This window comes from Coffea arabica, chromosome 6e (genome assembly GCF_036785885.1).
Source record: "Coffea arabica cultivar ET-39 chromosome 6e, Coffea Arabica ET-39 HiFi, whole genome shotgun sequence".
In the NCBI taxonomy this organism is placed as follows: Eukaryota; Viridiplantae; Streptophyta; class Magnoliopsida; order Gentianales; family Rubiaceae; genus Coffea; species Coffea arabica.
In genome coordinates this window covers 51,440,653-51,466,312 of record NC_092321.1, presented here as the reverse complement: position 1 = coordinate 51,466,312, position 25,660 = coordinate 51,440,653, and the positions used below count along the sequence as shown (strand labels likewise).

At 33.9% G+C, this 25,660-nt stretch overlaps 2 protein-coding genes across 16 annotated transcripts; one reads left to right on the top strand and one right to left on the bottom strand.

The window, feature by feature from the left end:
- The first annotated feature begins 2,677 nt into the window (after positions 1 to 2,677).
- Positions 2,678 to 12,368, top strand: LOC113693743 (uncharacterized). 13 transcript variants are annotated; one of them, XM_027212394.2, is made up of 9 exons: positions 2,678 to 2,866; positions 4,527 to 4,588; positions 5,551 to 5,654; positions 6,614 to 6,705; positions 6,795 to 6,901; positions 7,602 to 7,710; positions 9,398 to 9,411; positions 10,941 to 11,042; positions 11,120 to 11,581. In XM_027212394.2, the coding sequence occupies exons 2-9, from the start codon at positions 4,580 to 4,582 to the stop codon at positions 11,261 to 11,263; spliced, it is 681 nt and encodes a 226-aa protein (XP_027068195.2). In that variant the 5' UTR covers positions 2,678 to 2,866; positions 4,527 to 4,579; the 3' UTR covers positions 11,264 to 11,581. The 13 variants fall into 13 exon arrangements, with proteins under 13 accessions (XP_027068195.2, XP_027068200.2, XP_027068194.2 ...); XM_027212399.2 differs by having other exon boundaries at positions 4,491 to 4,588; positions 6,632 to 6,705; XM_027212393.2 differs by having other exon boundaries at positions 4,491 to 4,588.
- Positions 12,369 to 12,819: 451 nt separating this feature from the next.
- On the bottom strand, positions 12,820 to 16,981 carry LOC113691903 (uncharacterized). 3 transcript variants are annotated; one of them, XR_003448814.2, is made up of 9 exons: positions 16,821 to 16,981; positions 16,527 to 16,648; positions 15,988 to 16,031; positions 15,805 to 15,890; positions 15,394 to 15,502; positions 15,140 to 15,153; positions 14,309 to 14,410; positions 13,320 to 13,502; positions 12,820 to 13,112 (listed from the first exon to the last, which is right to left on the bottom strand). XR_003448814.2 is itself a non-coding variant. In XM_027210230.2 (8 exons), the coding sequence occupies exons 1-8, from the start codon at positions 16,929 to 16,931 to the stop codon at positions 12,996 to 12,998; spliced, it is 705 nt and encodes a 234-aa protein (XP_027066031.1). In that variant the 5' UTR covers positions 16,932 to 16,980; the 3' UTR covers positions 12,820 to 12,995. The 3 variants fall into 3 exon arrangements, 2 of the variants coding, with proteins under 2 accessions (XP_027066031.1, XP_027066032.1); XM_027210230.2 differs by lacking the exon at positions 13,320 to 13,502 and having other exon boundaries at positions 16,821 to 16,980; XM_027210231.2 differs by lacking the exons at positions 13,320 to 13,502; positions 14,309 to 14,410 and having other exon boundaries at positions 16,821 to 16,980.
- Positions 16,982 to 25,660: the final 8,679 nt, after the last annotated feature.

The following is a 25,660-nucleotide window of genomic DNA, read 5'->3' as shown; positions in this document are numbered from 1 at the left end:
AGGGCAGTCCTCTTGTTTTAGTCACAACTCAATCAATTTAACTCGGAATGAGGCATGGTTTATGGCGTTAGAAAATACATTCACGGGACTAAAAGTTCACAGAAGGAAATGTTCTGAAATTCGGCAAGCAACCAGCTCAAAATTGAGCCTCAAGTTGCTGCCTCTACAAGCCATTCCAGCAAATCCGAGAGACAGGACAGCTATCTTAAAACATTTGGTTCGGATCACTCACAAAGAATCAGAAAGTGAATTTTATCTCAAATTAAAGCTAGGAATGTCTAGTTTCAAACGCCACCGACGGCACTTGATTTCGACACCCGAGGACAGAGTTATGGCCAAATTACGACCACTGGACAGGTTTACCCGAAAATAATTTTCCAGCATGCCTAGTTCACGAATAAATTCATTTGCCCATCCAAACGTTAATGTTTTCCAACGAAACTTTCTACACATATAATATAACATATACACATCAGGATCATGCCAATAAATCACCAAAAATGGGCCTTATCATGGCCGAACAAAACAGGGGCAGATTCAGCAAATTTCTGGTCATGACCTCTACTTGAATTTCCAACAATAACACTCCATAAATCCATCATTATAACCATTAAACTACCATTAAATCCAACATTGATCCTCAAATCAGCAACAACAACCCAAGTGTGGGAATACAAAGAGCCCACTAGAACATTACACAACCATATCAAGCTAACCAAATGCATGCATGAACTTAACAAGGTAAGATAGCTTCCAAACTTCAAGTTTCCAAGGGTGGATCATCACTTACTTTGGGTTGATGTTCAGCAGAATTTTCGGCCCTCTATTACCCCAGAAAAACCGTGATTTCCAGCCCTTGTTTGCAGCTCAAAATGCTCCTCAAGTGTCAAGCTAGGTGTGGTGCAAGTTTGGTTGAATTTGGAGATGATTTGGGGTGGTTTTGAGTGAGATTAGTGAGCAGAAATTTTGAAGTAATGGAGTTAGAGAGAGGAGGGTGTTTGGTCGGCTATGAGGAGTGAGAAGATGGAGAGAAATCTGATTTCCTTTAGCTTCCAAGAGAAGGTGAAATAAGTGGTGGAAATTCACCCAAAAGTCAACTCTCATTAGGGGCCGTTTGGTGCGATTACGGCTCGATTTTCTCGCGCGTTTGGTTCACTAATGCACTAAACCTCCAATGCATATATATTCATGTAAATATTATTCACTCTTAATTGTCCCGAAATAAGGGTCTAAAGTCCCTCAAATAAAGTCGCGCGTGTGAAAACGCGTACCGTCAATTTTAACGCTATAACGCGAAACTTCCGAGAAATTCTTATAACGATTGTACTACTAACTATCACTTGTGTATTTATTCATAAGATTACCTATTTTAGGACCATAGTACAAGTCTCCAATATTCCAAGCTTATTGTGCTACTACGCGGATAAAATCTCCAAGTACTATTCACTATTTTTATTAAACGTACTCCAGGAAATTAATTTTCAAAACGAGTCACTTTAAAAATATAACGAAGTTATATTTCCATGTATTTAGGTCTAATAAGGCTAGAAAATATTCCTCGTGGCAAAAATCCAATTAAATAGTTTATTAAGCCATAAATTAGGCATAAAATAATAGTTTTTACGAGTCCTCACAATATTCTCTTAAATCAACACTTAACCATCACCAATCAACCTTGCAATTTGTGGAGTATGGGAAAGCGACTGACAATAGATGAGAGAAAGGCTTGCACAAAAAGGAAAAAAAGAAGAGAGAGGGAAAGAACCAAATAGAGAGGAGCAGCTGCCATGGAGTATTGGAGGCAAGAGGAAGAGAGCGAAAAGAGAAGAAAAAGGAAAGTGAGAGAGATTGACAAGAAAGTAGAGACAACCAGATGAGGTGGGACTGCTGCTATGGAAGATTGGAGGAGAGAGTGCATAGAGAAAAAAGAAAGAAAATGATGACGATTGAAGCTTGGTGTGGAAGATGGAATGAGAGAGAAAACATGAAAGAGGAAATATAATGGTAAGATGCTGCTATGAAGGTTGGGCCGACGTGATAGAGTGATGAAAACAATATGTTTTCTTTCTTTTCTTTTTTGAAGTTTTATAGTCAAATTGAGTCAAATTTGGAAATCTACCAAAATCCCTCTAATTTGTTGGGGATTGACCGATTGAGAACTTCCAAATTTTAATGATTCACTCTAAGATTCTGAATCGGATACATGTAACCCAAACAATAAGAATTGAAATCATTTCAATCCTTAATTCCGATCTCTTTTTACCAAACAACACCTCAATAACTCAATGAATTTATATTTCAGATTTTAAATTTCAGATTTCAGTTTTCAAACTTTAGTTTTATCAAACGCACCCTTAATTCAGCACTTAAATTTAAGGAGCTCAGGTCTTAATATGTTCATATGTGATTGATAGCCAAAAGTAGAACATTTAAATTAATTAATGAAGTAGCATTGGATTTTTTAGATAAAATTTATTCCAAAAATAAATGATAAGTATTCACTTATCATCTAAAAGTGATATATACTTAAATATATCAAATTTAGTACTTAAAAATTTAATAAATTAATTGATTCAGATTTTAGATTTTAGTTTTCAAACTTTAGTTTTATTAAACGTGTCATAAATTCGCTAAAAACATTAAACATAAAAATTCGGGGGCTAAATGTGTTTTACTCAAAAAGTTGAAGGACAGATAACAGATTTGTTCCTTTTCTTTTCGTTTTCCCCCAAAAAATACACAGAAATTCAAGACAACGCAGAATTTCTGGGAGATTGCTGCGACTGATAAGACAAGCATGGCCAGAGCGACAATGGCCATATTCACGTTGACGTCACCTTCGCTGAAGCTTCTCAAGCGCTCTGACGTAAGCAACACAGTTTTCTTTATCAGTAGTTCTGCAAATTTGTAAATGCATAGCGATTATTCATGAACATAATTCTACTTGAAAAAGCTAAAGCTTTTTTTTTTCTTTTTTTTTCCTGTTTTTGTTCTTTGAATTTTGAGTGCTGTTAATTGAAATACAGAAGATTATTGTCGTCATTGACTAAAAAAAAATTAAGAAAAAGACTAATTCTAATTGATTAAGGTCGCAAATTGAGCTACTAATGAGAATAATTTTGAGCCAATTCAAGATGGAAAAATTAGTACCTTGTTTGGATGTTGTAATTAATTTGCTTGCCTAAATGTTTGTGGGTACAAAATTTCTTAATGAATGTGTTATCTCGCTAATTTTGGTAATTGTATGTTATAATTGTGGAGCAAAATGTTGTGAAAAAAGGCTACTTGTAATTAAATGACTTAAGAAATGAACAATAAAAACCTTTGCAGATGCTAATAAAAGTAATTTTGAGTCAATTCAAGGTGGAAAAATTAGAACCTTGTTTGGATATTTAATTAGTGCTTTGCTTTAGATGTTTCATGATTGCAAAGAAATACTTTAGGTACGACATTTGCTGATGAATGTAGTATCTTACTAATTGTGGTAATTTAGGGCTCATTTTACTTATAAATGATAAAATTTTCACTAAATAGATTCCATGATTCCTTGCTTTATTTTGTTATAGGTATTTGAGGAATGAAATCAAGTCTACTCTGTTTTATGCAAAATGAAAGACCTTACGAGATTAAGAAAGTCTAGAAAGTAAAGATAAACAAAATGTTAGCAATAGTGGTAGAAGTATTTCGTAGGATATGCTCTTGAATTCAAAGCTTTTTCAGAGATGTTCTCTTTTTTAGTTAGTTATTCAGGATTGCGGTCAAGATTTTTTTTTGGTTTTTTTTTCTCTTTTTAATGCTCGTTGTTGAATATCTAATGAAAAAAAATGGAAGCATGTTTTTGTTTAGAAGTTTTGAAAATCTGAGAAGCTGTTTCAAAAAGCATCTCGCTGTTGCCACTTTGGATTTGCCTTTTCTGGGTAAACAGAAGCTAAAGGCTGTTGAGAACATGTTGAAACTGCTTACAGCTTGGAGAAAAAGGCAAAATTATATTAAGTAGTTCAAAATAAGCTGTCCCTAGATGTGAAAGGTGTAAAAAAATATCTTGTTAAAAGTTTTTGATGCTATGCTTTCTGAGATTTTGTGTTCTTAGTTGAAAAATAACCAAATGTCTGTGCAAAAGTACCAAAGAAGCCTTAGAAATTATCAGGATTATATTTATATCGAAAGATTGTTAGAGGTTACAAGGTCAACTTGCAGATTGAATAAAAGAAATCTTGAACTCTAAACACCATTAAAATGCTGCAGCTGAGAGCTCCGCAATTTTATTATTTATCATTTTTACAAAGACCTGATAACTCTTCACAATTTTTAAGGGCATCATATGTGCTAGAATACTTGAAGCTTTCTGCAAAATGTTAATAATACTTCTTTAGTTTTATGTTAAGGCAGCTTGGTTATTCATGGAGTGTACATACACAAATAAATCAGTGCTTACTAGTTTCAGCAGTTTTTCTTGCTGTATCATAGTTGTAATGTTTTTCTATCATCAGTTTGTAGAATTTCAGAGTCTCCATCATTGTGTACAGATATACCATCATGCATCATTAACCAAGTTTGGCAACACAACAACCATTAATAGATGCCACAGGTAAATATACCTTGACCAGAAGGTTTGTATAAATTTAGGCTCTAACAATTTTCCTGTTATTGGATGCATATTTGGCTTAATTAACAATACTTAGTAGTGCTTGTTTTATTGACAATACTTTGTTGTTGCTTGGGCTTTTGGGGTCAAAAAGGTGTACTCCCTGTCTCCTTTGATGTAGAGTCATTTCCTTTTGGGATCACAAAATGAACCCCCCTTAAATGAAGGATGATCTTTTAGTTTTTCATGACCTGAACAGTTAAATGGATATCTTGTCCAATTACTAATCTGACACATCTCGTCTGGAGTTTAACCAAGTTCCTATTCCATGGCTATCTTGAAATATTGAACAAAAAAGGACTTTGGTTGGCTATAATTTACAATGGATTTGTTGCATAAATATAGAACATTATTACTGTAAAACAGGTCCCAAGAGTGAGGTGCTGGGATTACATAGCTAGGATTATAAGGAGCTACTGAATCAATTTGGTGAACTACTTCTGAAGAGATGATGAACTATTTTTGTGATGGCATATTTTTTTATTAGCCAAGTTTGACAAATGGACGCATATTCTGATTTTAGGGGGCATTTATGCTAGCAACCGAGATTCAATTGTGTATCCCATGCTAGTGGATTAGGTTTGACATTACCTGCCTGCCAACTTGGCAAGGACCAAGACATTATAGGTTTTTTTGGCTGCTTATTCTTTCAATAAATTAAGTATCATGTATGTAGCGACAGGAGGATGTAATCATGCACCTAGTTTTCATGGCAAATTTTGAAAGCAAAAGTATGGCAGACATTTCCATTTTCATTCATTTCTTGAACAAGGAGCAATGATAATATTAGCTGTATCCTCTGAATTTTAGATTTATTTTAAATTGTTCAAATTTTAGTTACTGTGTCAGAGTTCAACTAAGAATTACCTATCTAATTGGACAGAAAATACTCTTGTCTGTTGCAGAAATTAACAGGCTCTTGCATTCCTGCATTTATTCTCTTGGCATTTATTAATGTAATAGCAGGACAAAATAGTATGCTTCTTGCCTATCACTCGAGGAGGTTGAGGTACTTTTGCCACCATCGAACTGTTCTTTTGTTTTTTGAAGCCTGAATACTGAGTATTGACCAGTTTAAGAAGTTAAGACCCTTTAGAAGCAATAAATTTTTTTTCTTTTTCTCTTCTTTATGAATGGATGGCTTGTGGAAGAATATCTCAGGATACCTAACCAAATTATACTATAATATCTTTAGCTAGCACATCGTATTCATTGCTAGTAAGAAACCTGCGGGTTGATACATCTTGGTTAAACCTGAAGGCTGTTGTGAAACTACATAGAACTAGAGCTGCCGAAATGCTTGATAAACATTGAATCTGAAATATATGGCTTGTGGAAGAATATTTCTGGTTGTCTAACTAAATTATACTCTATTATCTGTAGCTAGCACGTTGTATTCATTGCTAGGAAGAGACCTGTGGGTTGATATGTGTTGGTTAAGCCTGAAGGCTGTTGGGAAACTACATAGAAGATAGAACTAAAGCTGCTGAAATGCCTGATAAACATAGTCTTGAGTTGATAAACATAGTCCTGGAAACTCTTGCTTGCTTGTGCTTTCGCACCAAAGTCAACGTGTACTGATGAGTTGGAGTTTGCTGGTTGACACTTAAAAGCTTCGGAAAGATCCTGCTAAGTTGAAAATACCCCGAGCACTAAAAAACTAGAGAATTCACACTTTTTGTAACTAGTTAACTGCTGATCGACTCTTTTTTTTCCTTTTGTGTTTTTCCTAGGGATGATGTTGATTGAAGAAGGGTACTTCTCTGTTTATGCTCATGAGCTAAAGAAATATATTCACCTAGCTCTCATGTTAATGCATAATATACATGTTATTGATGTTTTAATTCTGCTTTAAGTCATAGAATGAAGCTTAAACTCTTGAGTCATTTCAATTGGCACATTGCACTTGTTTGGTGTCGTAGGATTTCTTGCTTCTTGGAGGGCCTGAGCAGTAGTATTATTAAACAGGTATTTTGATGGTTCTAGGGAATCAAGTACCCATAGCTTCTCTAAGCAATATCTGCGACATTTAGCCAAATCAGTATCTGCTGTTCGTTCAGGTGCTAATTGCTTTACTGAAAAGACTTATCTGAAAGTTATGACTTGCTTTTGCAGACTTAGTCTTTGATCTCTCCTTGATATGTTGTAGTTACTATATCAGGTTTGGAGGCATCGATAGCAGATCCAGAGGAAAATGCAGTACATGTTAAAAATGCGAAGATTGTTGTTGAGTCTCGAGATGATGCTAAGCTACAAGTAAGCTTGCAAGAATATCAGCTCTTGTACATTGCCTATGTGGTATAGACTTTGGTAATTCACGTGTTATTTGTTCTCTTTATCCATGGATTGATAATCACAATTCTACCTTGATAGTTGCATGTTTAAGCGCTCAGTCATCTGTCCCACTTTCAAAATATTCTTTTTCCTTTGAGTATTGTGCTTTTATCTCTTCCATGCTGATAGAGTAAAGATTTCAAGTTCAAATTTTGGGATGGTAATTGTTATTCTGCGATCAGTTCAATTCACTAGATATTGTATAACTGAGCCATGCTCATATGAGGTCCTAAATAGTGCTAACTGCTGAGCTGCCAAGATAATAACTACCACCATACATGTTTAAGAATTTGAGTAGCATGACTTGAGAGAGGCAGCATAGAGCAAGCACAGGAGATCTAAGAGTGGCTTGGTATGGTTGAAGCAAAAGGGGGGGGGGGGGGGGGGTTTGAAGCGACTGCTGCATGCTTATTTAGGATGCTACTCTTCGTTAGGGTGCCATTCAATTTTCTAATTCAGTGTTTGAGACTTCAGCAACGTTTGCATGTTTTTGTCTGGCAATAGCAATTTTATTTACCACTGTGTCTTCTTAGTTAGGTTAGGACTGGACTAGTCACGCGGCTTCAATTTTACCATAACCTAGTATTTAAGCTGAATTAGTCCCTCAATGTCTTTCTTCCAGGTAAGAGTCGATTTGGGAGGAGAGGAAACCAGATTAGTGTTTGAGAAGGTTTTAACTAATTTGGCCCGTGCAGCTCCACCTGTTCCTGGATTTCGCAGACAAAAGGGAGGTAATCACGTCATTGCATTTGAAAGAAAGTTATTCATTATAGTTGATCGAGAAATTGAACCATGAGTGTTCTGATATTCTATATTTTCTGTCCGATTTTAGTCCAATACCACATGAATTAAAAGCTTGCACATTCTAGGAAGGATCTAAAATTTAATCCACAGTCATTACAGTGACCACAGAACTGGTTATATCCACATGAATCAGTTTGTTGTTTCTCCTTTTTCTTTTTTGTTCTGCTGTTTAGAGCAATAGGGTGACGTGGTAGCAAAGAATAAGTGCAATCCCCTCTTTAAAAATACACAATTTCATAGCTCTTGCTTTTCTCATTTTAAATTTGCGTTATCTAAAAGGCCATGGTACACATCGAGATTTCAGCTTGCGTCATAATCGGTTTCCGGCCTTAGCACCTAGGCAGTAAATTTGCAAGCATGGTTTTCATGGGTCTATTGAGGCCGCATGACTGGTGATGGCCAAGTTTCTGTTACACCATTTGACCTCGGTGCTTTTATCTTCTAGTTGTAGTGGCGTATCTCAATTGAAGGTGGAGGTATCTCAAATCCATTATGGGCCTGTTCTCAGTTCTTAAATAGGGCTAGCAAAATGAACCCATGCCCATGTGCTGCCCACCCAAGCCTGCCTTCATTAGACATGGGTAGTTTGGGCACGGTTTCTCAAGGATTTGGCTAATTCTTTGTTTCACTCAAACATTGAGCTGGTATGAGCTTCCCAAGGAACCCATCAGGACCATAACTTTTTTCCTCATTTTATTTTTGTATTAAATAATTATTCGCATTCCTTTTTCTTCTTATATTTGTTTCTAAACTACTGCACCACCACTTGCTGCTAGCAGACCACTGCAATTGATTAATTGTTGTGGAATCTGGCCAGTCGTTGGCAGTGATTCTACACATGCTATCTTTCTTAAGGACTAGAAAAAAAAATAAATAAATAAAAGAATAAGAAGAGATATTGAAAAAAAATTAAAGAACAATAAAATGAGGAAAAGAACATGATGTATTCAAGTTTACACCCATGGACCGCCATAAATTCCAGTTCTACCTATTTTATCTCATTAAAAAGAAGGGTTTGGACAGTTTTATGCCTATGCCCATTTATTTGCAAACCCATTCAAACCTGATTGACCCGACCATATGCCAGCCCTACTTTTGTGCAGCTAGTTTTAGATTTGGATTCAGAAAGTGTTGACTCCTTCTAGCTTTTTCGGGTAAAAAAAGGCTGGAAAGTGGAGGGGTCTTTTTGGCTTCGGATTCTGTTTCCAAATTTTACAAGCAATAGAGAAGAGGCACTGCTGCCTTGGGCTGCAGACCGATATCCGTATGTGTCCAACTTTGACATTGTTGTCCTTCTGGCTTCTATTGTCGATTTCATGTTCATACTGAGGCAATGCTGGAACATTATCTAGAAACTGCACTAGTAAAATCATGGATAATATGGAAAAGCAATTTAAATCTAAAGGAAGACCTCTGCTCTGGCAAAAGGATGTAACCATGGAACTGTGATACTAGATTCATATTATAAACTCTCTACTATATCACCAAAATCATTAAATTATTAAGCTTCTTATGCTCAAAAATAAAACTATTAGTTCTGCTTGTTCAACCTATGGCTCTTTTATTTACATTGTTCTAACTTTCTATTTTGCATGTGCATGGTGGCCCTTTCAGGGAAAACATCAAAGGTAAATATCCCTATGACTTCATTATACTCTATGAAGAAGTTTCTCACCTGCAATGTTTTGTCTTCTGTCCTGCTTTTCGATGATGAATTTACATCCCGTGGGACCTCCTCCTTTTAAATCTGTTGCTCCAGCAGAATGTGGAGATTGTCAGAATGTATTTTCCTTTCAAAACCCAGAATTCATTTGCAAGTATTTATACTATTTGAAGAGCTACGATGTGATTGAATGGCATAAACAGTGTCTTGATGTCATAAGCTACAAAGAAACTACCCTTTTTGCTGCTAGGTTTCTATTTCATTCACACAATTGTACATGTCCTTTTCCTGTGTTCTGGTTCTTACTTATTATATCATAGCCTGCAATCAGGATTCATGCATCTTGAAAAGTCATGAATCATGAATTATAATTCGAGCTACACAGGATATAATTCATTCACTAGGTTTCCATTTCATGTGAGAAATACACGTTAATAGATGCTTCGCTCCTGCTCTCAGTCGCTAAATTGTGATATGGGAAGCTTTAGGCTTCATAATGTGAAACTTTAGGATATGATTAAGAATGTTTTATATCACTAGATCTCCATATAATTTTCAGAAACAATCTATAATGGTTGGCTAACTCCTGTTTCCTGGACCTTGGGGTGCTAAATTGTAATTTGAGAGACCTGTTACTAAAGCCAATGCCAGTTTCTTGGAGTTGGAGATATGCTATGACCTGAGTTAGGCAGCAAGCCATCAACAATTTGTGTTTGCTGATTCTATTCATGGGTGTAAAGTTCTTATTGAATCAATTTGTTAGTAACCTCAGTTAACAGTGAAATAGAAGGGTTATTCAGGGATATACCATTATAAAAAATAAAAGCTTTTTCAAATAACAGAGAGCTTTTCAGTTGTTCAGAGAAAATAAAAAAAACGAAAATACTATCTTTACTATATTTGAGGACATAGTGAAGAGAGGAATTTATGAGTCTAAACTCGAAAGTACTTCCTATGCAGATTAATATATGTTGTAACTAAATGCTTTTCATATGGTTGTATGAGAATCTCATGATCTAGCAAACATTACTCAGGATCAGGGTACGCGAGGCATTTTGGATGTCTATTAGTTTTAGTTCATATAAATCTTGTTAAAATGTTTGGTGTATAGTGAGTCTTTGTAATTCCTTGGTGCTCTATTGTTGCTTCCAGTTACAAACTTAATAATGTCGAAATCCAAAATGATGCAAATGTGTGTGCCCAATTTTATGGTAAAAGTGGAATACAAGGAGTCTTTTTTCTTTTCCCATACGTATGTGAACTTTTTTTCTCAAACACTATGCCATTTGTTGGAAAATTATTTATATAATTTAATCGAGCCTCATTATTAGCACCTAATGGTTTTTGTAGGTCCTCATACCTGACCATCCTTTGTCTCTTTGCTCTTCTATGTTGAACTAACCGTGTAGCTTAGACAAACTTAAAATAGATTATAATCTCCATCACATTTTACTTGTCTACTTTTCTTCTTTGTTTTATGGGGAATACTTGCAGGTCCCAAAAGATTTTCTACTTCAAATGCTCGGTGAAGAACGTGTTACCAACTTTGTCATACAGGAAATTGTTAGCTCAACCTTGGCTGACTACACAAAGAAGGCAAGTAAATTCTGGAAATTCATTCAGTTACAGATGAAAATTTTCCTATGAACTTCTTACTCCTGTTAATCCTGCAGGAAAATCTAACAGTGAAGGGCAACAAGATTAACACTATACAAACAGCTGAAGAACTCAGATCATCGTTTGTTCCTGGAAAAGAATTTGGATTTAGTGCTACACTAGAGCTTGATATATTGACAACCGAAACATCTAGCCAATAGCCTTGGAGAGAAACTCCGATGTGGTCGAATTCTTTCATTGAAGTAACCACTTTCTTCTCTATCCATTGTGTTGTCTATGTGTTCTTCTTTTTTCGGTTACATGACGAGAAGTAGGCTGCTCCACGCCTTCTCACAAGAAACATTGCATCGCATTTTCTTGTATTCTTTAAGGCCGCCCTTACATCTATGTCCAGTTTAAGCTTGATGGTCCGTCAAGATTAGAGTCTTACCATCATATGAGTTCATTGATCAATATTTTTCTGTGAGATTTGATTTTATTTTGAAACAATAATATAAAATGGAATGGGTTTATTAGTACATGCTTGATTTTTGAATGTCTAGTTGCTCACTAAATACACATAAACGAAATTTTAAAGAAATTTTAGCCACCTTAAAACACTGGGGACAGAACAGTATTATATGGTCAAGGTACATCACATGGTATATAATTATCAATCACATCCCACTGAAGTAAGGAAGGTTGGTCCTCCATGTCTAGTACTGAGAAGACTAGGAGGATTCACCCTACTTGAAAGGCATTCTAATTTTGAGCACAGGAGGGGAAATGCTAACTTTGTAATGGTAAAGGTGCCTTTTTTTGTCACCAGGGCTTTATCCGCACTATTTTCATCAATTGTTCCACTTTGGCAGGAATGAAGGACAGTAAACACACACTTTTTGAGCTTTTGCTTGAAATTCTCAAAGGAAATTGTGTATACTGGTGTAATCCAACCAAGTTAAAACTTGAATATTAGCATCTTCAAGCTCAAGGTCAAGCTCGACTTGAATGTATCCGCTCAAGGTCAAGGTCAAGTTCAAGCTTGTGCTTGTCGGACTCCTGAGCAAAATGTTCGAGCTTGAATCATTTTGTGATGTCGAAAGAGCAGCTATCCCAATTGCCATTGGTCCAAGAAGAGTCACCAAATTTCTTACGTTGAGATTGATCATATTCTAATTGAAACGAATTGTTACAATTTGTCCCAATTTGATCCTATTCTAAAGAAAGAATGGTCTACTCCTTTGTTTTTAGGATGTTATACTCAATGTCATTTATGCTGTTGCGTTGCTAAAGAATTGCCATAAAGTTGTCTAAATTTCGACACTACTGATAACCTCTGTTTGATTTTGTTTTTTTGTTAATGCTTTCGAATGCTTCATTCAATAATTCTGCTCAAGAAGAAAAAAAAAATCTCAGGTATTAATTGACTAACAATTTTTCAGTCATAAAGTTTGTCAGGTGAGTGATTGGAAGAGGAAAACAGGGAATTTTATGCGGGTTGGATGTCATGGTTGTGGCACATTTACACTAATCTTTTTCTTCTACTACTTTTCTCATTATAGGACTCTTTTAAGTTCTCGCCCGCTTTATGAAACGGCCATAACAATTAATGGAAAATTTTCTCACCTTGGCATTGTGGTGTACAAATGGCTGAAGCAAAATTATGGCTGGAGTACAGATATTAGAAATATTTCTCACCCCAATGAACTTGGGTTCTAATCTAGCATTCTCTTGAAGCTTTGGAATGACAAATTTTAGTTGGGCAAACCCCATGGGATAAGGCACAATTAGAAGTTGAATCAAATATGAACTATATCTCCCACAATCATACTTCCAAATAGAACTGGGAAGCAACGAATTTTAACATCATGCTTTACAAAACACTATGCCATAACCAAGCTAAGCTAAGTTCTAAACAACAATAAAATACCAAAAAGCTTTATTTGTAAAACTTCAATCTTGACACTGAAGGATGGCCTCAAATTTGAACTGATCACCAGGTTCAAATGTTGCTTCAAGATCTTCAAAACTTTGTTGCACTCGCAAATCTTTACCAACTGACAAACCTTCCTGCAGTATATGTACGCATTGACGAATAACACAATTTTAGCTCATATTCTAGTCACTTAAAGATGAACAGATGAAGAGGATGAACAGAAAAGATGAAAAGGTTATGATGCCTCGCCATAAATAATGCTATATCCATTTTCAAAGAAAAGGTTATGATGATTGTAAGATTGTAAATATTGATAGTAAGAAAAGGGCAAAAGGATCCACCTGATACATGTTTAGGGTAAATCTGAATTATGTCATGGAAAAACACATACAAAATATCTCTGTCATGCAACAGCTTTTTGGATGTAAGCCAACTTGCTAGAACAAATTCTCGGTCTTCAAGCGTACAAGAGACCACTTGGATATGCTTCTAGAAAGGATATAAGTAGCTAACATCGTGGCATCCTATAGATTCAAGAATAATCCTAATGAAAAAGGGATTAACAAGAGGTAGTGACTCCCTTAGCATAAGAGGCAAGTAGAAAACTGAATTTGGTTAAAATAGAGATTTGTGGAAAGGATGGTAAACACTTGATACCTCAAAGACTGACAAGTTACCCTCTGATTTCAGAATGTTAAAATGCAATAAAACTGTAAGCATCAACTCAATAGCTTAGCTCTTGAGAGTCATGAAACCTTTCCAGATCAATAGGTGTAATACAACAATAAAACTGAAAGAGACTACATGAAGCAGCACTTTATAGTTATGAAAAGCAAGTCTTATATTCTTCGGATGCATTAATTGATGCTAATTGCTCATTCTTGTCCAATATCCCTTACACGGTAATTGGGGTTCCAAATGCCAGATAATCATCCTATTATAGTAAAACAGTAATAGTTGGAAGTCAGTTTTTCAACATAGCTGGTATCAAATGTCTCAATCAAAGTTATCTATGTTTTTGATAACCCCAAGGCATGATGGGAAGAGTAAGAAAAAGATTAATCCCATTTAAGCTTCCCTAAATCTAAACCAAACTTTAATGTAGAACAATCAATTGTTATACTCTGAAAGCTATTGCTAGTGCAATATGCAAATTGTACAGCCTCGCAAAGCAAACTAAGAGCAATATGGAACTAAACAAGAGAAGAATACCAAGCACAAGCTAATAAAAGAGCTTAAAAAAAGAAAAAAATCAAACAGGCAGTCTTCTCCAGCACCAAGCAAAACATGTCAGGAATGGATTGGAAGGAAAGAAACCTATTAGATCTACCTTCTGCACATAATCAGAGATGGTAGAGCTTATTATTCTTTTAATGACTTGTTTGTAAACTTTTGATGGCCCAAGAATTTCCAAAAGAATGTTTTTGGGTATCTGCAAGAAAATTGGAAAAATTAATCTGAAAGCTACTCCTGAAATTATGACATAACTGAAAAAAGAATATATTTACATATTTTTACTCACGCAATAAAGATATAGCCTGAAAGAGCTATTTATCTATCTTTCAAAAAATTTAGCATTTACATTCTTTCTCGAGAACACACACACAGAGAGAGAGAGAGAGAGAGAGAGAGAGAGTTTTCCTCTCAAATGAGCTGTCCTTGTGCTTTTCGTGATAGAACTAAAACCACTTTTATTCTCAGGAATTGTAAGCTTAGTCCCGAAAAATGGAGATAAAACCTATATCCAAATGGGTAGAAAAGAGTATGCGATTCACAAGCCTAGGTATTTTCATCAGAAACAGATGTATTTACTGGCTCAAACAAAATCTAAATGCCCATGCAGGAATCTGACTTTATTTGCAAAATTTATGAAGACAAGAATATTGTTTTCACATCAATCTGTTACATGTCTGTACAGTGGAAATGGGAATGGTGAGATCTTGATTTCTGCATCTATGTCATTGTTGGCTAATAACTACGTACCTGGACCTCTAGGGCCATGAATCAAAACTAAATTGATTTTAACAATGAAGTTGAATGTTTGGACATGTAAATCCAAATTTACAGAGTTATTTTATCCGATGGTACCATAGACAGTCATGCATGTATGATGCTTCTACCATGTATTAATGTTGAGAAGTTTAATTGAAGCACAACTTACATTCGTTGTCTTTCCTGATAGTCCCCAGTTGTCAGCAACAGACGACCAAATAAAGAGGAAAATCACAAATCAAGAGCCATGTCAGCAATAAAATATGGGGAAAAAAATATCCTAGAGGACATTGAGTCATGAAATACACCAGAAGGAAAAACAAGGAGCTCAGAAGTAATAGAAAAGGCATTTGAATGACTTCAACAGCTTAAAAGTACATTTCTGTAAAATATACAGCTGAGATAACTTCAGGAATAGCCCACCTCCTTTGACTCTTCGAAACCCTGGAATTGGCTGAGCATCAGCAACCATCGAAGAAAACACATCATCAAAAATTGCTTGAGTTCTTTTGCCTTCTACAACCATGCTTATCTGCAACCAATGTCTTGATAAGTTGATAACTCTCCTCAAAATTAAGGTCATTGTCTTGGAAAAAGGGTATACAAATTTTTACAGTATCAATTCCTCCTACAAAAAGAAAACACATCTCTGCATGCAACAGATTTTTCAAAGTCTATACTTCTTGGCAATTTTGAACTTCAAACTTGTTGTAATTCCATTGAATTCCATATTTATCCTCTGCAAACAGTTGGCATACAAGACCATTCTTTTGGTGCAACAACATCTATACTAAACCATAGTGTAACATGCATACTTTGAAATCACAGTCTCACCTTCAATTCATTAGCTTTGTCAGTTTTACACGGCGTTACAGAAAATTCCTCAAACTGGGAAGAAGAAGCTTGAGAATCTTCCAAACCTACAGGGAGAAAAGAATCGGAAACATATGTCCAAGAATGCAACCTTTGAATTTTCAAGCCGAAATTATAAGAAAAAAGAAGAGCTAGATTTTGCACCTGAAGATATAACTCTAAGAGCATGAAGTTGTTTAATTTTTGTCCTGGAACAAGAAATATTTAGACCTAGCATTGCAATTACTATCTGCATCATCTAAATTCTCAGGCTACTGAAGTTACGGATGTTGATTAGGAAAGAAGAATCTTAAACCACCAAAAGAGGTTGGCAAGCTCAGGCATGCAACGAGAAAATATAAATCCAGAAAGAAACTAAATTCAGCTTGGAAATCAATAATAATCTAATACTCGAACTCCAGAAATACAAAAATGCCTCAGGTTTATGCACATCCCATTATCCCAACATGCCATCACACCATCACACGAATCCCACCAACCCCAACTGCCAGAGCTTCAATTAAATTTGACAGCTTCAGGACAACAAGCAGTCCAATGAGAGGGTTGGAATGCAAAACAATTTAATCATGTACTACTAATATTTGAACAAAATCCCACTAAATTGCACTCAACGGTCTGCTCTAAACAGCAATAGCTATGGTAAATCTTCAAATACAAAACTGATAATTAAGTGCAATTGATACCTTTCATGAACAGGTTGCCCTTTCCACCTCATGTTAGAAGAGAAGCATTCTTCTTTAGAAAATTGAGATAGAAGAACCAAGTCATTCGCACTACATTGCCTCTGCCTCCGAGGCGGAATAATCTACACAAATCATCAAAAAATTCATTGAAAAATAAAAAGAGTGATCAACTAGAAAAACTAAAAAGAGCTTTAAAGAAGTTAAACACGACCATTTTCCCAACTCCGCTCGGACATATACAAGTTCAGGAACAAGAAATGGGGGTAATAGGGAAAAAGAAATCAGAGATTTTACCTTAGAAATTGGAAAATGAAAATGGGTTTGAGTGTTAAATGCAAGTAGGTCCATGGCTTTCTTTCCTCTTCTTTGCTTTCTGCTCTTCACTGACTTTGCTTTCCGCTTCATCTTCTTACCCAACGAAAGGGGACAGAAGCAACATGTAAAGTTAATTCGGCAATTTGCACAATTACCCGCTGAACTTTTAGTTTTGCAAACTTTTGACGACCAAACTAAATATATGCTTGTAAAAACAATTTTCATAGTAATAAATGAAAAGAGATTTGAGCAGGAAACAAAAAACATAATTTATGAAGAGCGTAATACTAAAAATGTATAAGAAGTGAACAAAATAGGAAGAAATTATAAGTGAAGTGGATTAAAAAAAATTTGTTATGCATAACTTTAAAAGTACGAGCGATTTTAAACTGTGAAAAAAGTAGGTAAAATTGTTAGATAATCATATTAAATTTTAGGATTTGTTAACCTAATTGAGGGTATAAAAAAAAAAAACCTAAAAAGTGAACATTGTGCGTTAACACCACACAACATGTTTTTTACTTTACATATTATATAGATATCTATTTATCTACTGAACCATCGGAGTATGTGAACTTTGGAGGACATACCCACAAGGTGATAATTTACTTTAATACATATCCATATATATATATATTTTTTGTTTGTGGGTGTGTCCCAAACAAAATATATATGATCACTCTTCAGTTACTAATCCAATTACTATATAAATCAATCCTCCTTAATGATTTTAATTCACAAGTACAAAATTAAAATCCAAAGCCATGGCATTATTAGTTACATACTAATGCACTTGAATCCATCATCTCGACAAATATAACCAATGTAGGACTCTTAATGAAAATTGGAGAAACATAACGGTCACAAGGGAAAATCACCAAAGTAGTCCTCATACCTTGTAAACAATCATTTTTTGTTTTTACATTTAAAATGGGGCAATGTGCTTCATTACCATTTTGGTCTCTCATCCCAGTTTTGCCTATTGTTAAAGAATGATGATTGGTTTGTTCAACTATTACAAATCGATTGGATTTTAATTACTCACTAAATATATAAAAAAGATGTTATTTCTAATTTACAGGCAATATCTGATTGTTGTGATTGTGCACAATTGACAAATGACTTAATGATAAATGTGTTATATGTAATGCATATTGGTCCACAGAAATAGTTGGGCCCCGAGAGGGTTTGCCACTAGAACAAGTCGTTTAAATGCTTCTCTTAAGTTTACTTTGGATGTTATATCATTAGTTTCAAGGTTCAAAATTTGCTTCATTTTTCTAAAGGTTTAGAGTTAATGCAATATACCTTGTATGTTTAAGGAATCTTGAAAATGAGACGTGTTATATCCTTTTTTATAGCGGATTTGGGGAAAGACATTTTGTGGTATCAGAGTTTTAAGTTTAATCTTGACCATTAAGTTTCCTTGCATTAGTGACTATGAAGCACAAGTACTAATTAAGTAGTACTTGGTTGGGCTAAATATGGCATTAAGGCGAACTAATTGTATAGAGCTATTTGAAGATGTGAAGGCATTAAACAACATCAATGAGAGGCCGTTCAAAGAAGTCATTAAGAATAAGCTAGCTACTCATACTCAAGGGAGAACCATCCCCCTTACGAGGCTCGATTAATCCCCTGCGGCCCGGCCAGGCGCCCCAGCCCGACCCAAGCACGATATGTGCGCGGAGGAATCCAGCAGAGTAGAGACTCGAACTTGGGACCTATTGGTCACCGGTGGGAGGTGCTACCGCTGAACCATTCACGCGGGGGTTGAAAAATAGAGTACCTGCCCACTAGAGAAAGACCACAATTGCCAGGGAAAATATTACTGCATAGAAGAGATCTAGGATGGTGAGCTTAGGGATGTCACTACCATCCAAAACATGTGCTTGACTAAGATGAAAGGCAAGATAAGAGAGCATATTGATATTTTGGAGAACACAATAATAGGATTTCTAGATCGTATTCTACTTCACATCCCATATGCTAACCACAATTATGACAATGAAGTTGGTAATTTGAATAGTTATGATCTTGAGGAATACCTTGAGTACCCTACAAAAGATTGAAGAACAACCAGCAGGAGTAGAGTTTATATATATAAAACAAAATACTAATGGAAGAGTTCTGAAGAATGCAAGGAAGAGGGTCATTCAAATTGCTACTAGCAACCATTCACCAAGATTTTCACAGTTATTTCTTAAGAAAAAAAATAAGTCCCTTAAGGACAAGACCTGCTTGCCACTTTTATTGAGAATAACTTTCTTGATAGTTCAACATTATTCTTTGATTGTGATTTATTTGATAATATAAAATTTTCAGTTTTATTAATTAATAAATTTGCTTGATAGTATGCAAATTTTGTAGTCCAAGATAGGGGTGTAAACGATTTGAATATCAAGCACTACCTTTCACAATTAGAAGTTTTGATTGGTTCTTCCTACTTTGATAATTTTAATACTCTATTATTTATTAGAGTTTGTGTTCTACAAAAGAATTCTTATTACTTTTTTATATTATTTTTGTTTTTCTTTCTAGTTTTTAATTAATTTTCTAATCTTTTCTTAAAATTTGTTTCCTAAATTACCCTTTGAATAAAGTTCCTCATCTACGATCTTGTTTAGATGATTAATGTACTATGATCCAACAAAAAGAAGGAACAAGAAAATAATTTTCTAGTTAATAATCCAAAAGTGGTTTGGATTATTGCCTGGAATTTGTTCTTCTGTCTTCAAAGTAGATGCTTGAGTTTGGAGACGGACGTGAAATTTTCTCTCTCCAAGCCTCTTTTATCTCTGTTGCAGATTCCTCCTTTTACAGTTGTTAGGACTTCTGTTCGTTAGTTAAATTATTGCTGCTACAGTGTTTTCTTGATGGGTATCAAAATTGCTGATTGCTTTCTAACTCATCTTGATAGGTATCCGATGTTTTTAGTTGTGGGTTGAGTCATCTTGAATTCCTTATAGGACTTGGCAGTTAGTATGGTATCCGACGACAGTGTTTTAAAGCGATTGGTGCGGCGGTTTGACATGACATCTTATCTTGACGGAAAAATCGTTCAAAACGTTCCTCACATTTTGTAAAATAACTTTTTTCGTCCCTCACTTTTAAAAGTGTAATTTTATGTCCCTTACATATTCACATCGGTCAAATTTAGTCCTTAACTAGGTTTCCGATCATTTTTTGGCCGGAATCCATCATGTGCAAGGCACGTGATCATTTTTGAAGGGTAAATTTGTCAAATTATATTTTACATAATCTAATCTATAGTCCTCCACATTTTATAAAATAAATTTTTTCATCCCTCACATTTCACAAAATGAATTTCTCCATCCCTCACATTTCAAAAAATGAATTTTTCATTTCTCACTAATTATGTGTGTGAATACATTTTTTTTAAACACATGTATATGTCTATTTGATTTTGTTTAATAATAATAGCATAAGCACATGTATGTAATTGGGCCCAACTTGTGGGCTATCTTCTCTTTTTGTATGATTATGACTAGTATTTACCAATAGATCCTTAATTTGCATATTCTTATTGTATTTTGACCGAAAATAGCTTTTTTGGCCAACTTGACAATGAATGCAAGATTTTTTACTAGCTAATACCAGATGAAATCAAATGATCATGTATAATATATGGTATTCGTATTATTAAGTGAAATCAAATAGACACATACATATATTTATGCTATTCGTATTATTAAGCAAAATCAAATAGACATATACATGTGTTTAAACAAAATGTATTCACACACATTTTTTTTTATTAGGGTTTCCCTCACACACATAATTAGTGAGGGATGAAAATATTCATTTTTTGAAATGTGAGAGATGGAGAAATTTATTTTGTGAAATGTGAGAGATGAAAAAATCATTTTATAAAATGTGAGGGACGAAAAAATTTGTTTTATAAAATGTGGAGAACTATAGATTAGATTATGTAAAATATAATTTGACAAATTTACCCTTAAAAAATGATCACGTGCCTTGCACGTGATGGATTCCGACCAAAAAATGATCGGAAACCTAGTTAGGGACTAAATTTGACCGATGTGAATATGTAAGGAATATAAAATTACACTTTTAAAAGTGAATGACGAAAAAAGTCACTTTACAAAATGTGAGGGACGTTTTGGACGATTTTCTCTATCTTGACCGTCCCATTTTGCTTGTTTGATTGTGACCTATTTTTTATTTATTTTGGCCAACAAAATGACTTACTATCTAATATTCTAATTTATTGATTGATTATTTTGATCTCTCTCTCTTCTCTCTCTCTCTGGCTTCTAATATTCTAAAATATTTTCTACATTATGCAGTCCTTCATCACCCATGACGTTTTCTAATCCTTCTTCTCCATCATCTTCTTCATTCACGTACGGATCTTGGATTTCTGACAAATTTTCCCTATGTATAATTCCACCAATGTTTCTAAATTTGCTCTTTGCAAAATTGTATATTTGGAAATTTCCATCCACAGTAAATTTTCTAGCAATCATCTTCTAAAACAAGTGATGGCCAGTTTAATCGGGTTTCATTTCCTTTGAATCTGTCATATGTGATTTGTTTGCTATCCAATGATTGATTTGCTCCCTTATTGTATGATTTTTGCATTTCCAAGAATAATTCTCAAATGATATCTTTTTTTTCCAACGTCAAAAGATATCATTGGTTTGACATATGCTCCGAATAAATTCTGGTTATTTGCTAAATACTGTGGCTTTTACATATCTACATTGATCTTGGCTAAATAAAAATTTACTAAATATCCTAATTTTTTACCAAACTGGTCTATCTGATTTGGATTGGAGAAAATTAGTGAATAAACAAACCCATATATAATAAATATGCTAATTTTTTACCAAATTGGTCTATCTGATTTGGATCGGAGGAAATTAGTGAATAAACAAATCCATATTCTAGAATATTTTGGGATGTGAGAATCACGGTTTGTCCTTCTATGTGCAACACCAATGTTGACAAATGTCCGGATAAATAGTTACTTTGCAAATGCTATACGGCAAATGACACTTGGCCCCCACGGGTTGCTCGACTGGGTTTCGCGTTCTTAGTTAAGGCGTCTGTCCTGGTTTCGATTCCGAAGCTGGGCAGCCTGGGGTATCTTCCTGAGGATCGGTGGGACCTGCTCTCCTCAGGGTTAGGGGACTAGTTGGGTGTAGGTCCGGATACCTCTAACTGAAAAAAAAAAATGACACTTGCAATTTTGTCTTTCTAAAGGAAGTATTTTACAAAGATGATCAATTCTAGGACACGCAATTTGAAATCCATACATAGTATCTATCCCAAATGAATAACATACCGGCCGAATAAAATTTGAATTTTGGGATATCCTATAAGAATTCTTGAATAGTGATCATCATATTAATCTTGTTGTGATGATCATTTTTTGAATTATTCGGGAAGTGGTGCCAATGTGATTTGTCAGAAGAAGAAAAATTGGGCACTCATGTTTTCTTTTTCCTTAGGACTGAGAGATATTTTTCTAAAAAATTTTCTTTCTTTTGGAAAGATTTAGACACAGTAAAGCTGAAATTTTTTTTATTTTTTCTATTAGCAATTCTTTTTCTTCCTCTAACTTTCTACATTTATCGTTTAATAAGTTAAAATTTTTAGAAATTGTTTTACAATGGTTACAGAATTCTAATTTTCTTTGCGGATTACTTTCTACAATATTTCCATCTAAATAATCTTGAACACTTCTATTGACATAGAAATTAATTCCTATATTTTTTTTTCTACATGTTTCTGCTACTCGAAAGCTATAAAAACCTTTATACCATGAGTTTCGAAAATTATCTATTTGTTGTAAAACTTCTACCCATTGATGATATATTCCAGGATGATATCCACAGAAGACAGCATAATAAGAACACTTCTACCCGTGGGATTTTTGTTCTATTTTTGAAAAATAATACGTTAAATCATTTAAAACTCTTACTGTTTTAGATGTTTCTCCTCTAGCATTCTATATATTATCAAGCGAACATTGCTGGCTATTATCCAATTCTATATTTGTTAAAAATGGTTTAAAATTGAGATTAGTTCCTTTGACATGTTTGGGAAGTGAGATTGACTAAAGGTCAATTTCTTATTTCCCATCTGCAAAATCACAAACAAATAAATTTAGCTACTTTTCTTGATAAATAATCTGCTAAACTATTGTTCTTACCTTTTATATGCTCAAATATTACTTGATAACCATTTCCTGTTATAGTATTTACAAAATTCTGCCATCTTTTCCTACTTAATTTTTTTTCATTAGTTTTATTATAAAATTTTACTATTGTTTCACAATCAGTTCTAACTATAAATGGTTTATTTAGAAATAAGCTAAATGTATTTAGGGCATTAATTATTCCTAAAATTTCATAATCTAAACTGATTAATCCATTTTCTTCATATTTTCTCGATACATATCTACAAATTTTTTCTTCATTTGTACTTATATATTTATGAGGTTTAGCTAATAATATGGCTTCCCAACCTAATTCCTTGGCATTCATTTCTATTACTATATAATTATTTTCTAAAAATAAATCTAGTTCTAGTAGATCCTTTCATATCTCTTTTATTGTTCTAACTAATTCTATATCCTCTTTATTAAAATATTTCTGTCCTCCTGCTTTAGTTTTACTATATAATGGTCCTATAATTTTACTTAAATCTTTTATATACATTCTAGCACAATTTAATATTCCTAAAAATGCTTGTAATTGTTTGGTTTCTTCCATTTTATTTGGAAATTTTAATAACTTTTTAACTAAATGATTTTGGAATTTTATTTTACCTTTTTGTATTTTCATTCCTAAAAAATTCTATATATTCATTAGCTAATTCTATTTTCTTCTTGCTAATAATTAATCCAATTTGTAGAAAATCATTGAATACTATGTATAAATGCTCATAATGTTCATCTAGATTTTTGCTAAAAACTAAAATATCATCTATATATAGTAAAATAAATGATTTATATTTACTGAATATTCCATCCATCTTTCTTTGAAAAATAGACGGAGCTTTTTTTAATCCAAAGGGTAAAACTATCCATTAGGACAAGTAAAAACTATCCATGGAATTGACTCATCATCCATCTTTACATGCCAAAATCCTGATTTACAATCAAATATTTTTGCTCCTTGAATGCAATTTATTAATTGGTCTTTATCTAGTATTTTGTACTAATTTTCATAAGTACTATCATTAAGTCTTTTATAATTTATTACCATTCTAACTTTTCCTCTTTTAATTTTAACATTATTTCTATGCTACGATGTCTGCTATTCCTTGGTCTTATTACTCCTCAATTCAATAATTCTTTTATTTGTATACCAAATTCTTTTATACTAGAAGGTCAATCACTTTGTCAATTAAGCAAAGCAAATGGGAAACAGGTCATAATCAAACATGCAAAATACGACGGTCAAGATAAGATGTCATGTCAAGTCAACGCACCAATAGCTTTAAAGCACTTTCATTAGATACCATGCCAATTACCAAGTCCTATCAGGAATTTAGAATGACTCAATCCACAACTAAAAGTATCGGATACCCATCAATGAGTTAGAGAACAATTAGCAGTTTTGATGTCTATAAAAAAAACAGTGTAGTTCCAATAATTTAACAAAGGAACAGAAGTTCTAGCAACTATAAAAGGAGGAATCTACAACAAAGATAAAAGAGGCCATAGGGAAAGAAAAACTCATGTTTGTTTCCAAATTCAAGCCTTTGCTCTGAAGACAGCAATTGTAAGAACAAATTTCAGGCAATAATCCAAACAACTTTTGGATTATTAACTAGAAAATCATTTTCTTGTTCCTTCTTTTTGTTTTATATTAGAACCATCAATTAGCATATTCAACCATTGTAGAAAAGTCATCAATCCAACCATTGTACAAAGTCCATCAACCAAGTAAGTATTCTAGTTGATGTAAATTTTCTTCATCAATAAAATATTTTGCCTCATCTTGATATCTATGATTTTATGTTGCATTAGTTTGTTATAATCCAACATCAAAAACTTGTCTAAAGTTTCTTCTTCTTGTGTTTTATTACTTTTATACTGAAATTACAAATTAATTCTTAAAAACTTCTATGTCAATCTTATGTTCGAAAGTACCCATACCTAAGATAAATAGGGGAAAAAGAGACTTTAAATATTTGAACATGTCGATAAAGAATTAAAAAAAAATTAAATATAGTAGTATTAACAATGGTAGTGGCTGAGAAAATCTTTACTTGGGTAGGAATTACCCCTATTTTTTGTTGAATCGTAATACATTAATTAGCTAAACAAGGTCGTAGGTGAGGAACTTTATTCAAAGAGTGATTTAGGAAATAAATTTTAAGAAAAGAAAAGAAAATTAGTTAAAAACTAACAAGAAAAACAAAAATAATATAAGAAAGTAATAAGAAGTTTTTTGTAGAGCACAAACTTTAATAATAGAGTATTAAAATTATCAAAGTAGGAAGAACCAATCAAAACTTGTAATCATGAAAGGTAATTGCATTTGATACTCAGATCGTTTACACCTCTAGTACAAGATGTAACTCAATCCGAGTTGCCAATAAAATGAGACCAACTTCTACAACACTAATATTTGACAATGTCTTTGCCCAAAGGTCTATAAGTAAATTGGTGCCTCCATATGCTAAAGGATCATTTTCCTACACTTTTTATTATTTTACTTGATATAGTGTAAATTAAACTCTATTATAACCTAACTTGTCTCTAACTTGAGCGTCGGAGTTATCTCCCAAGCAATCTTAGGTTGTAATTTTGAATGTTC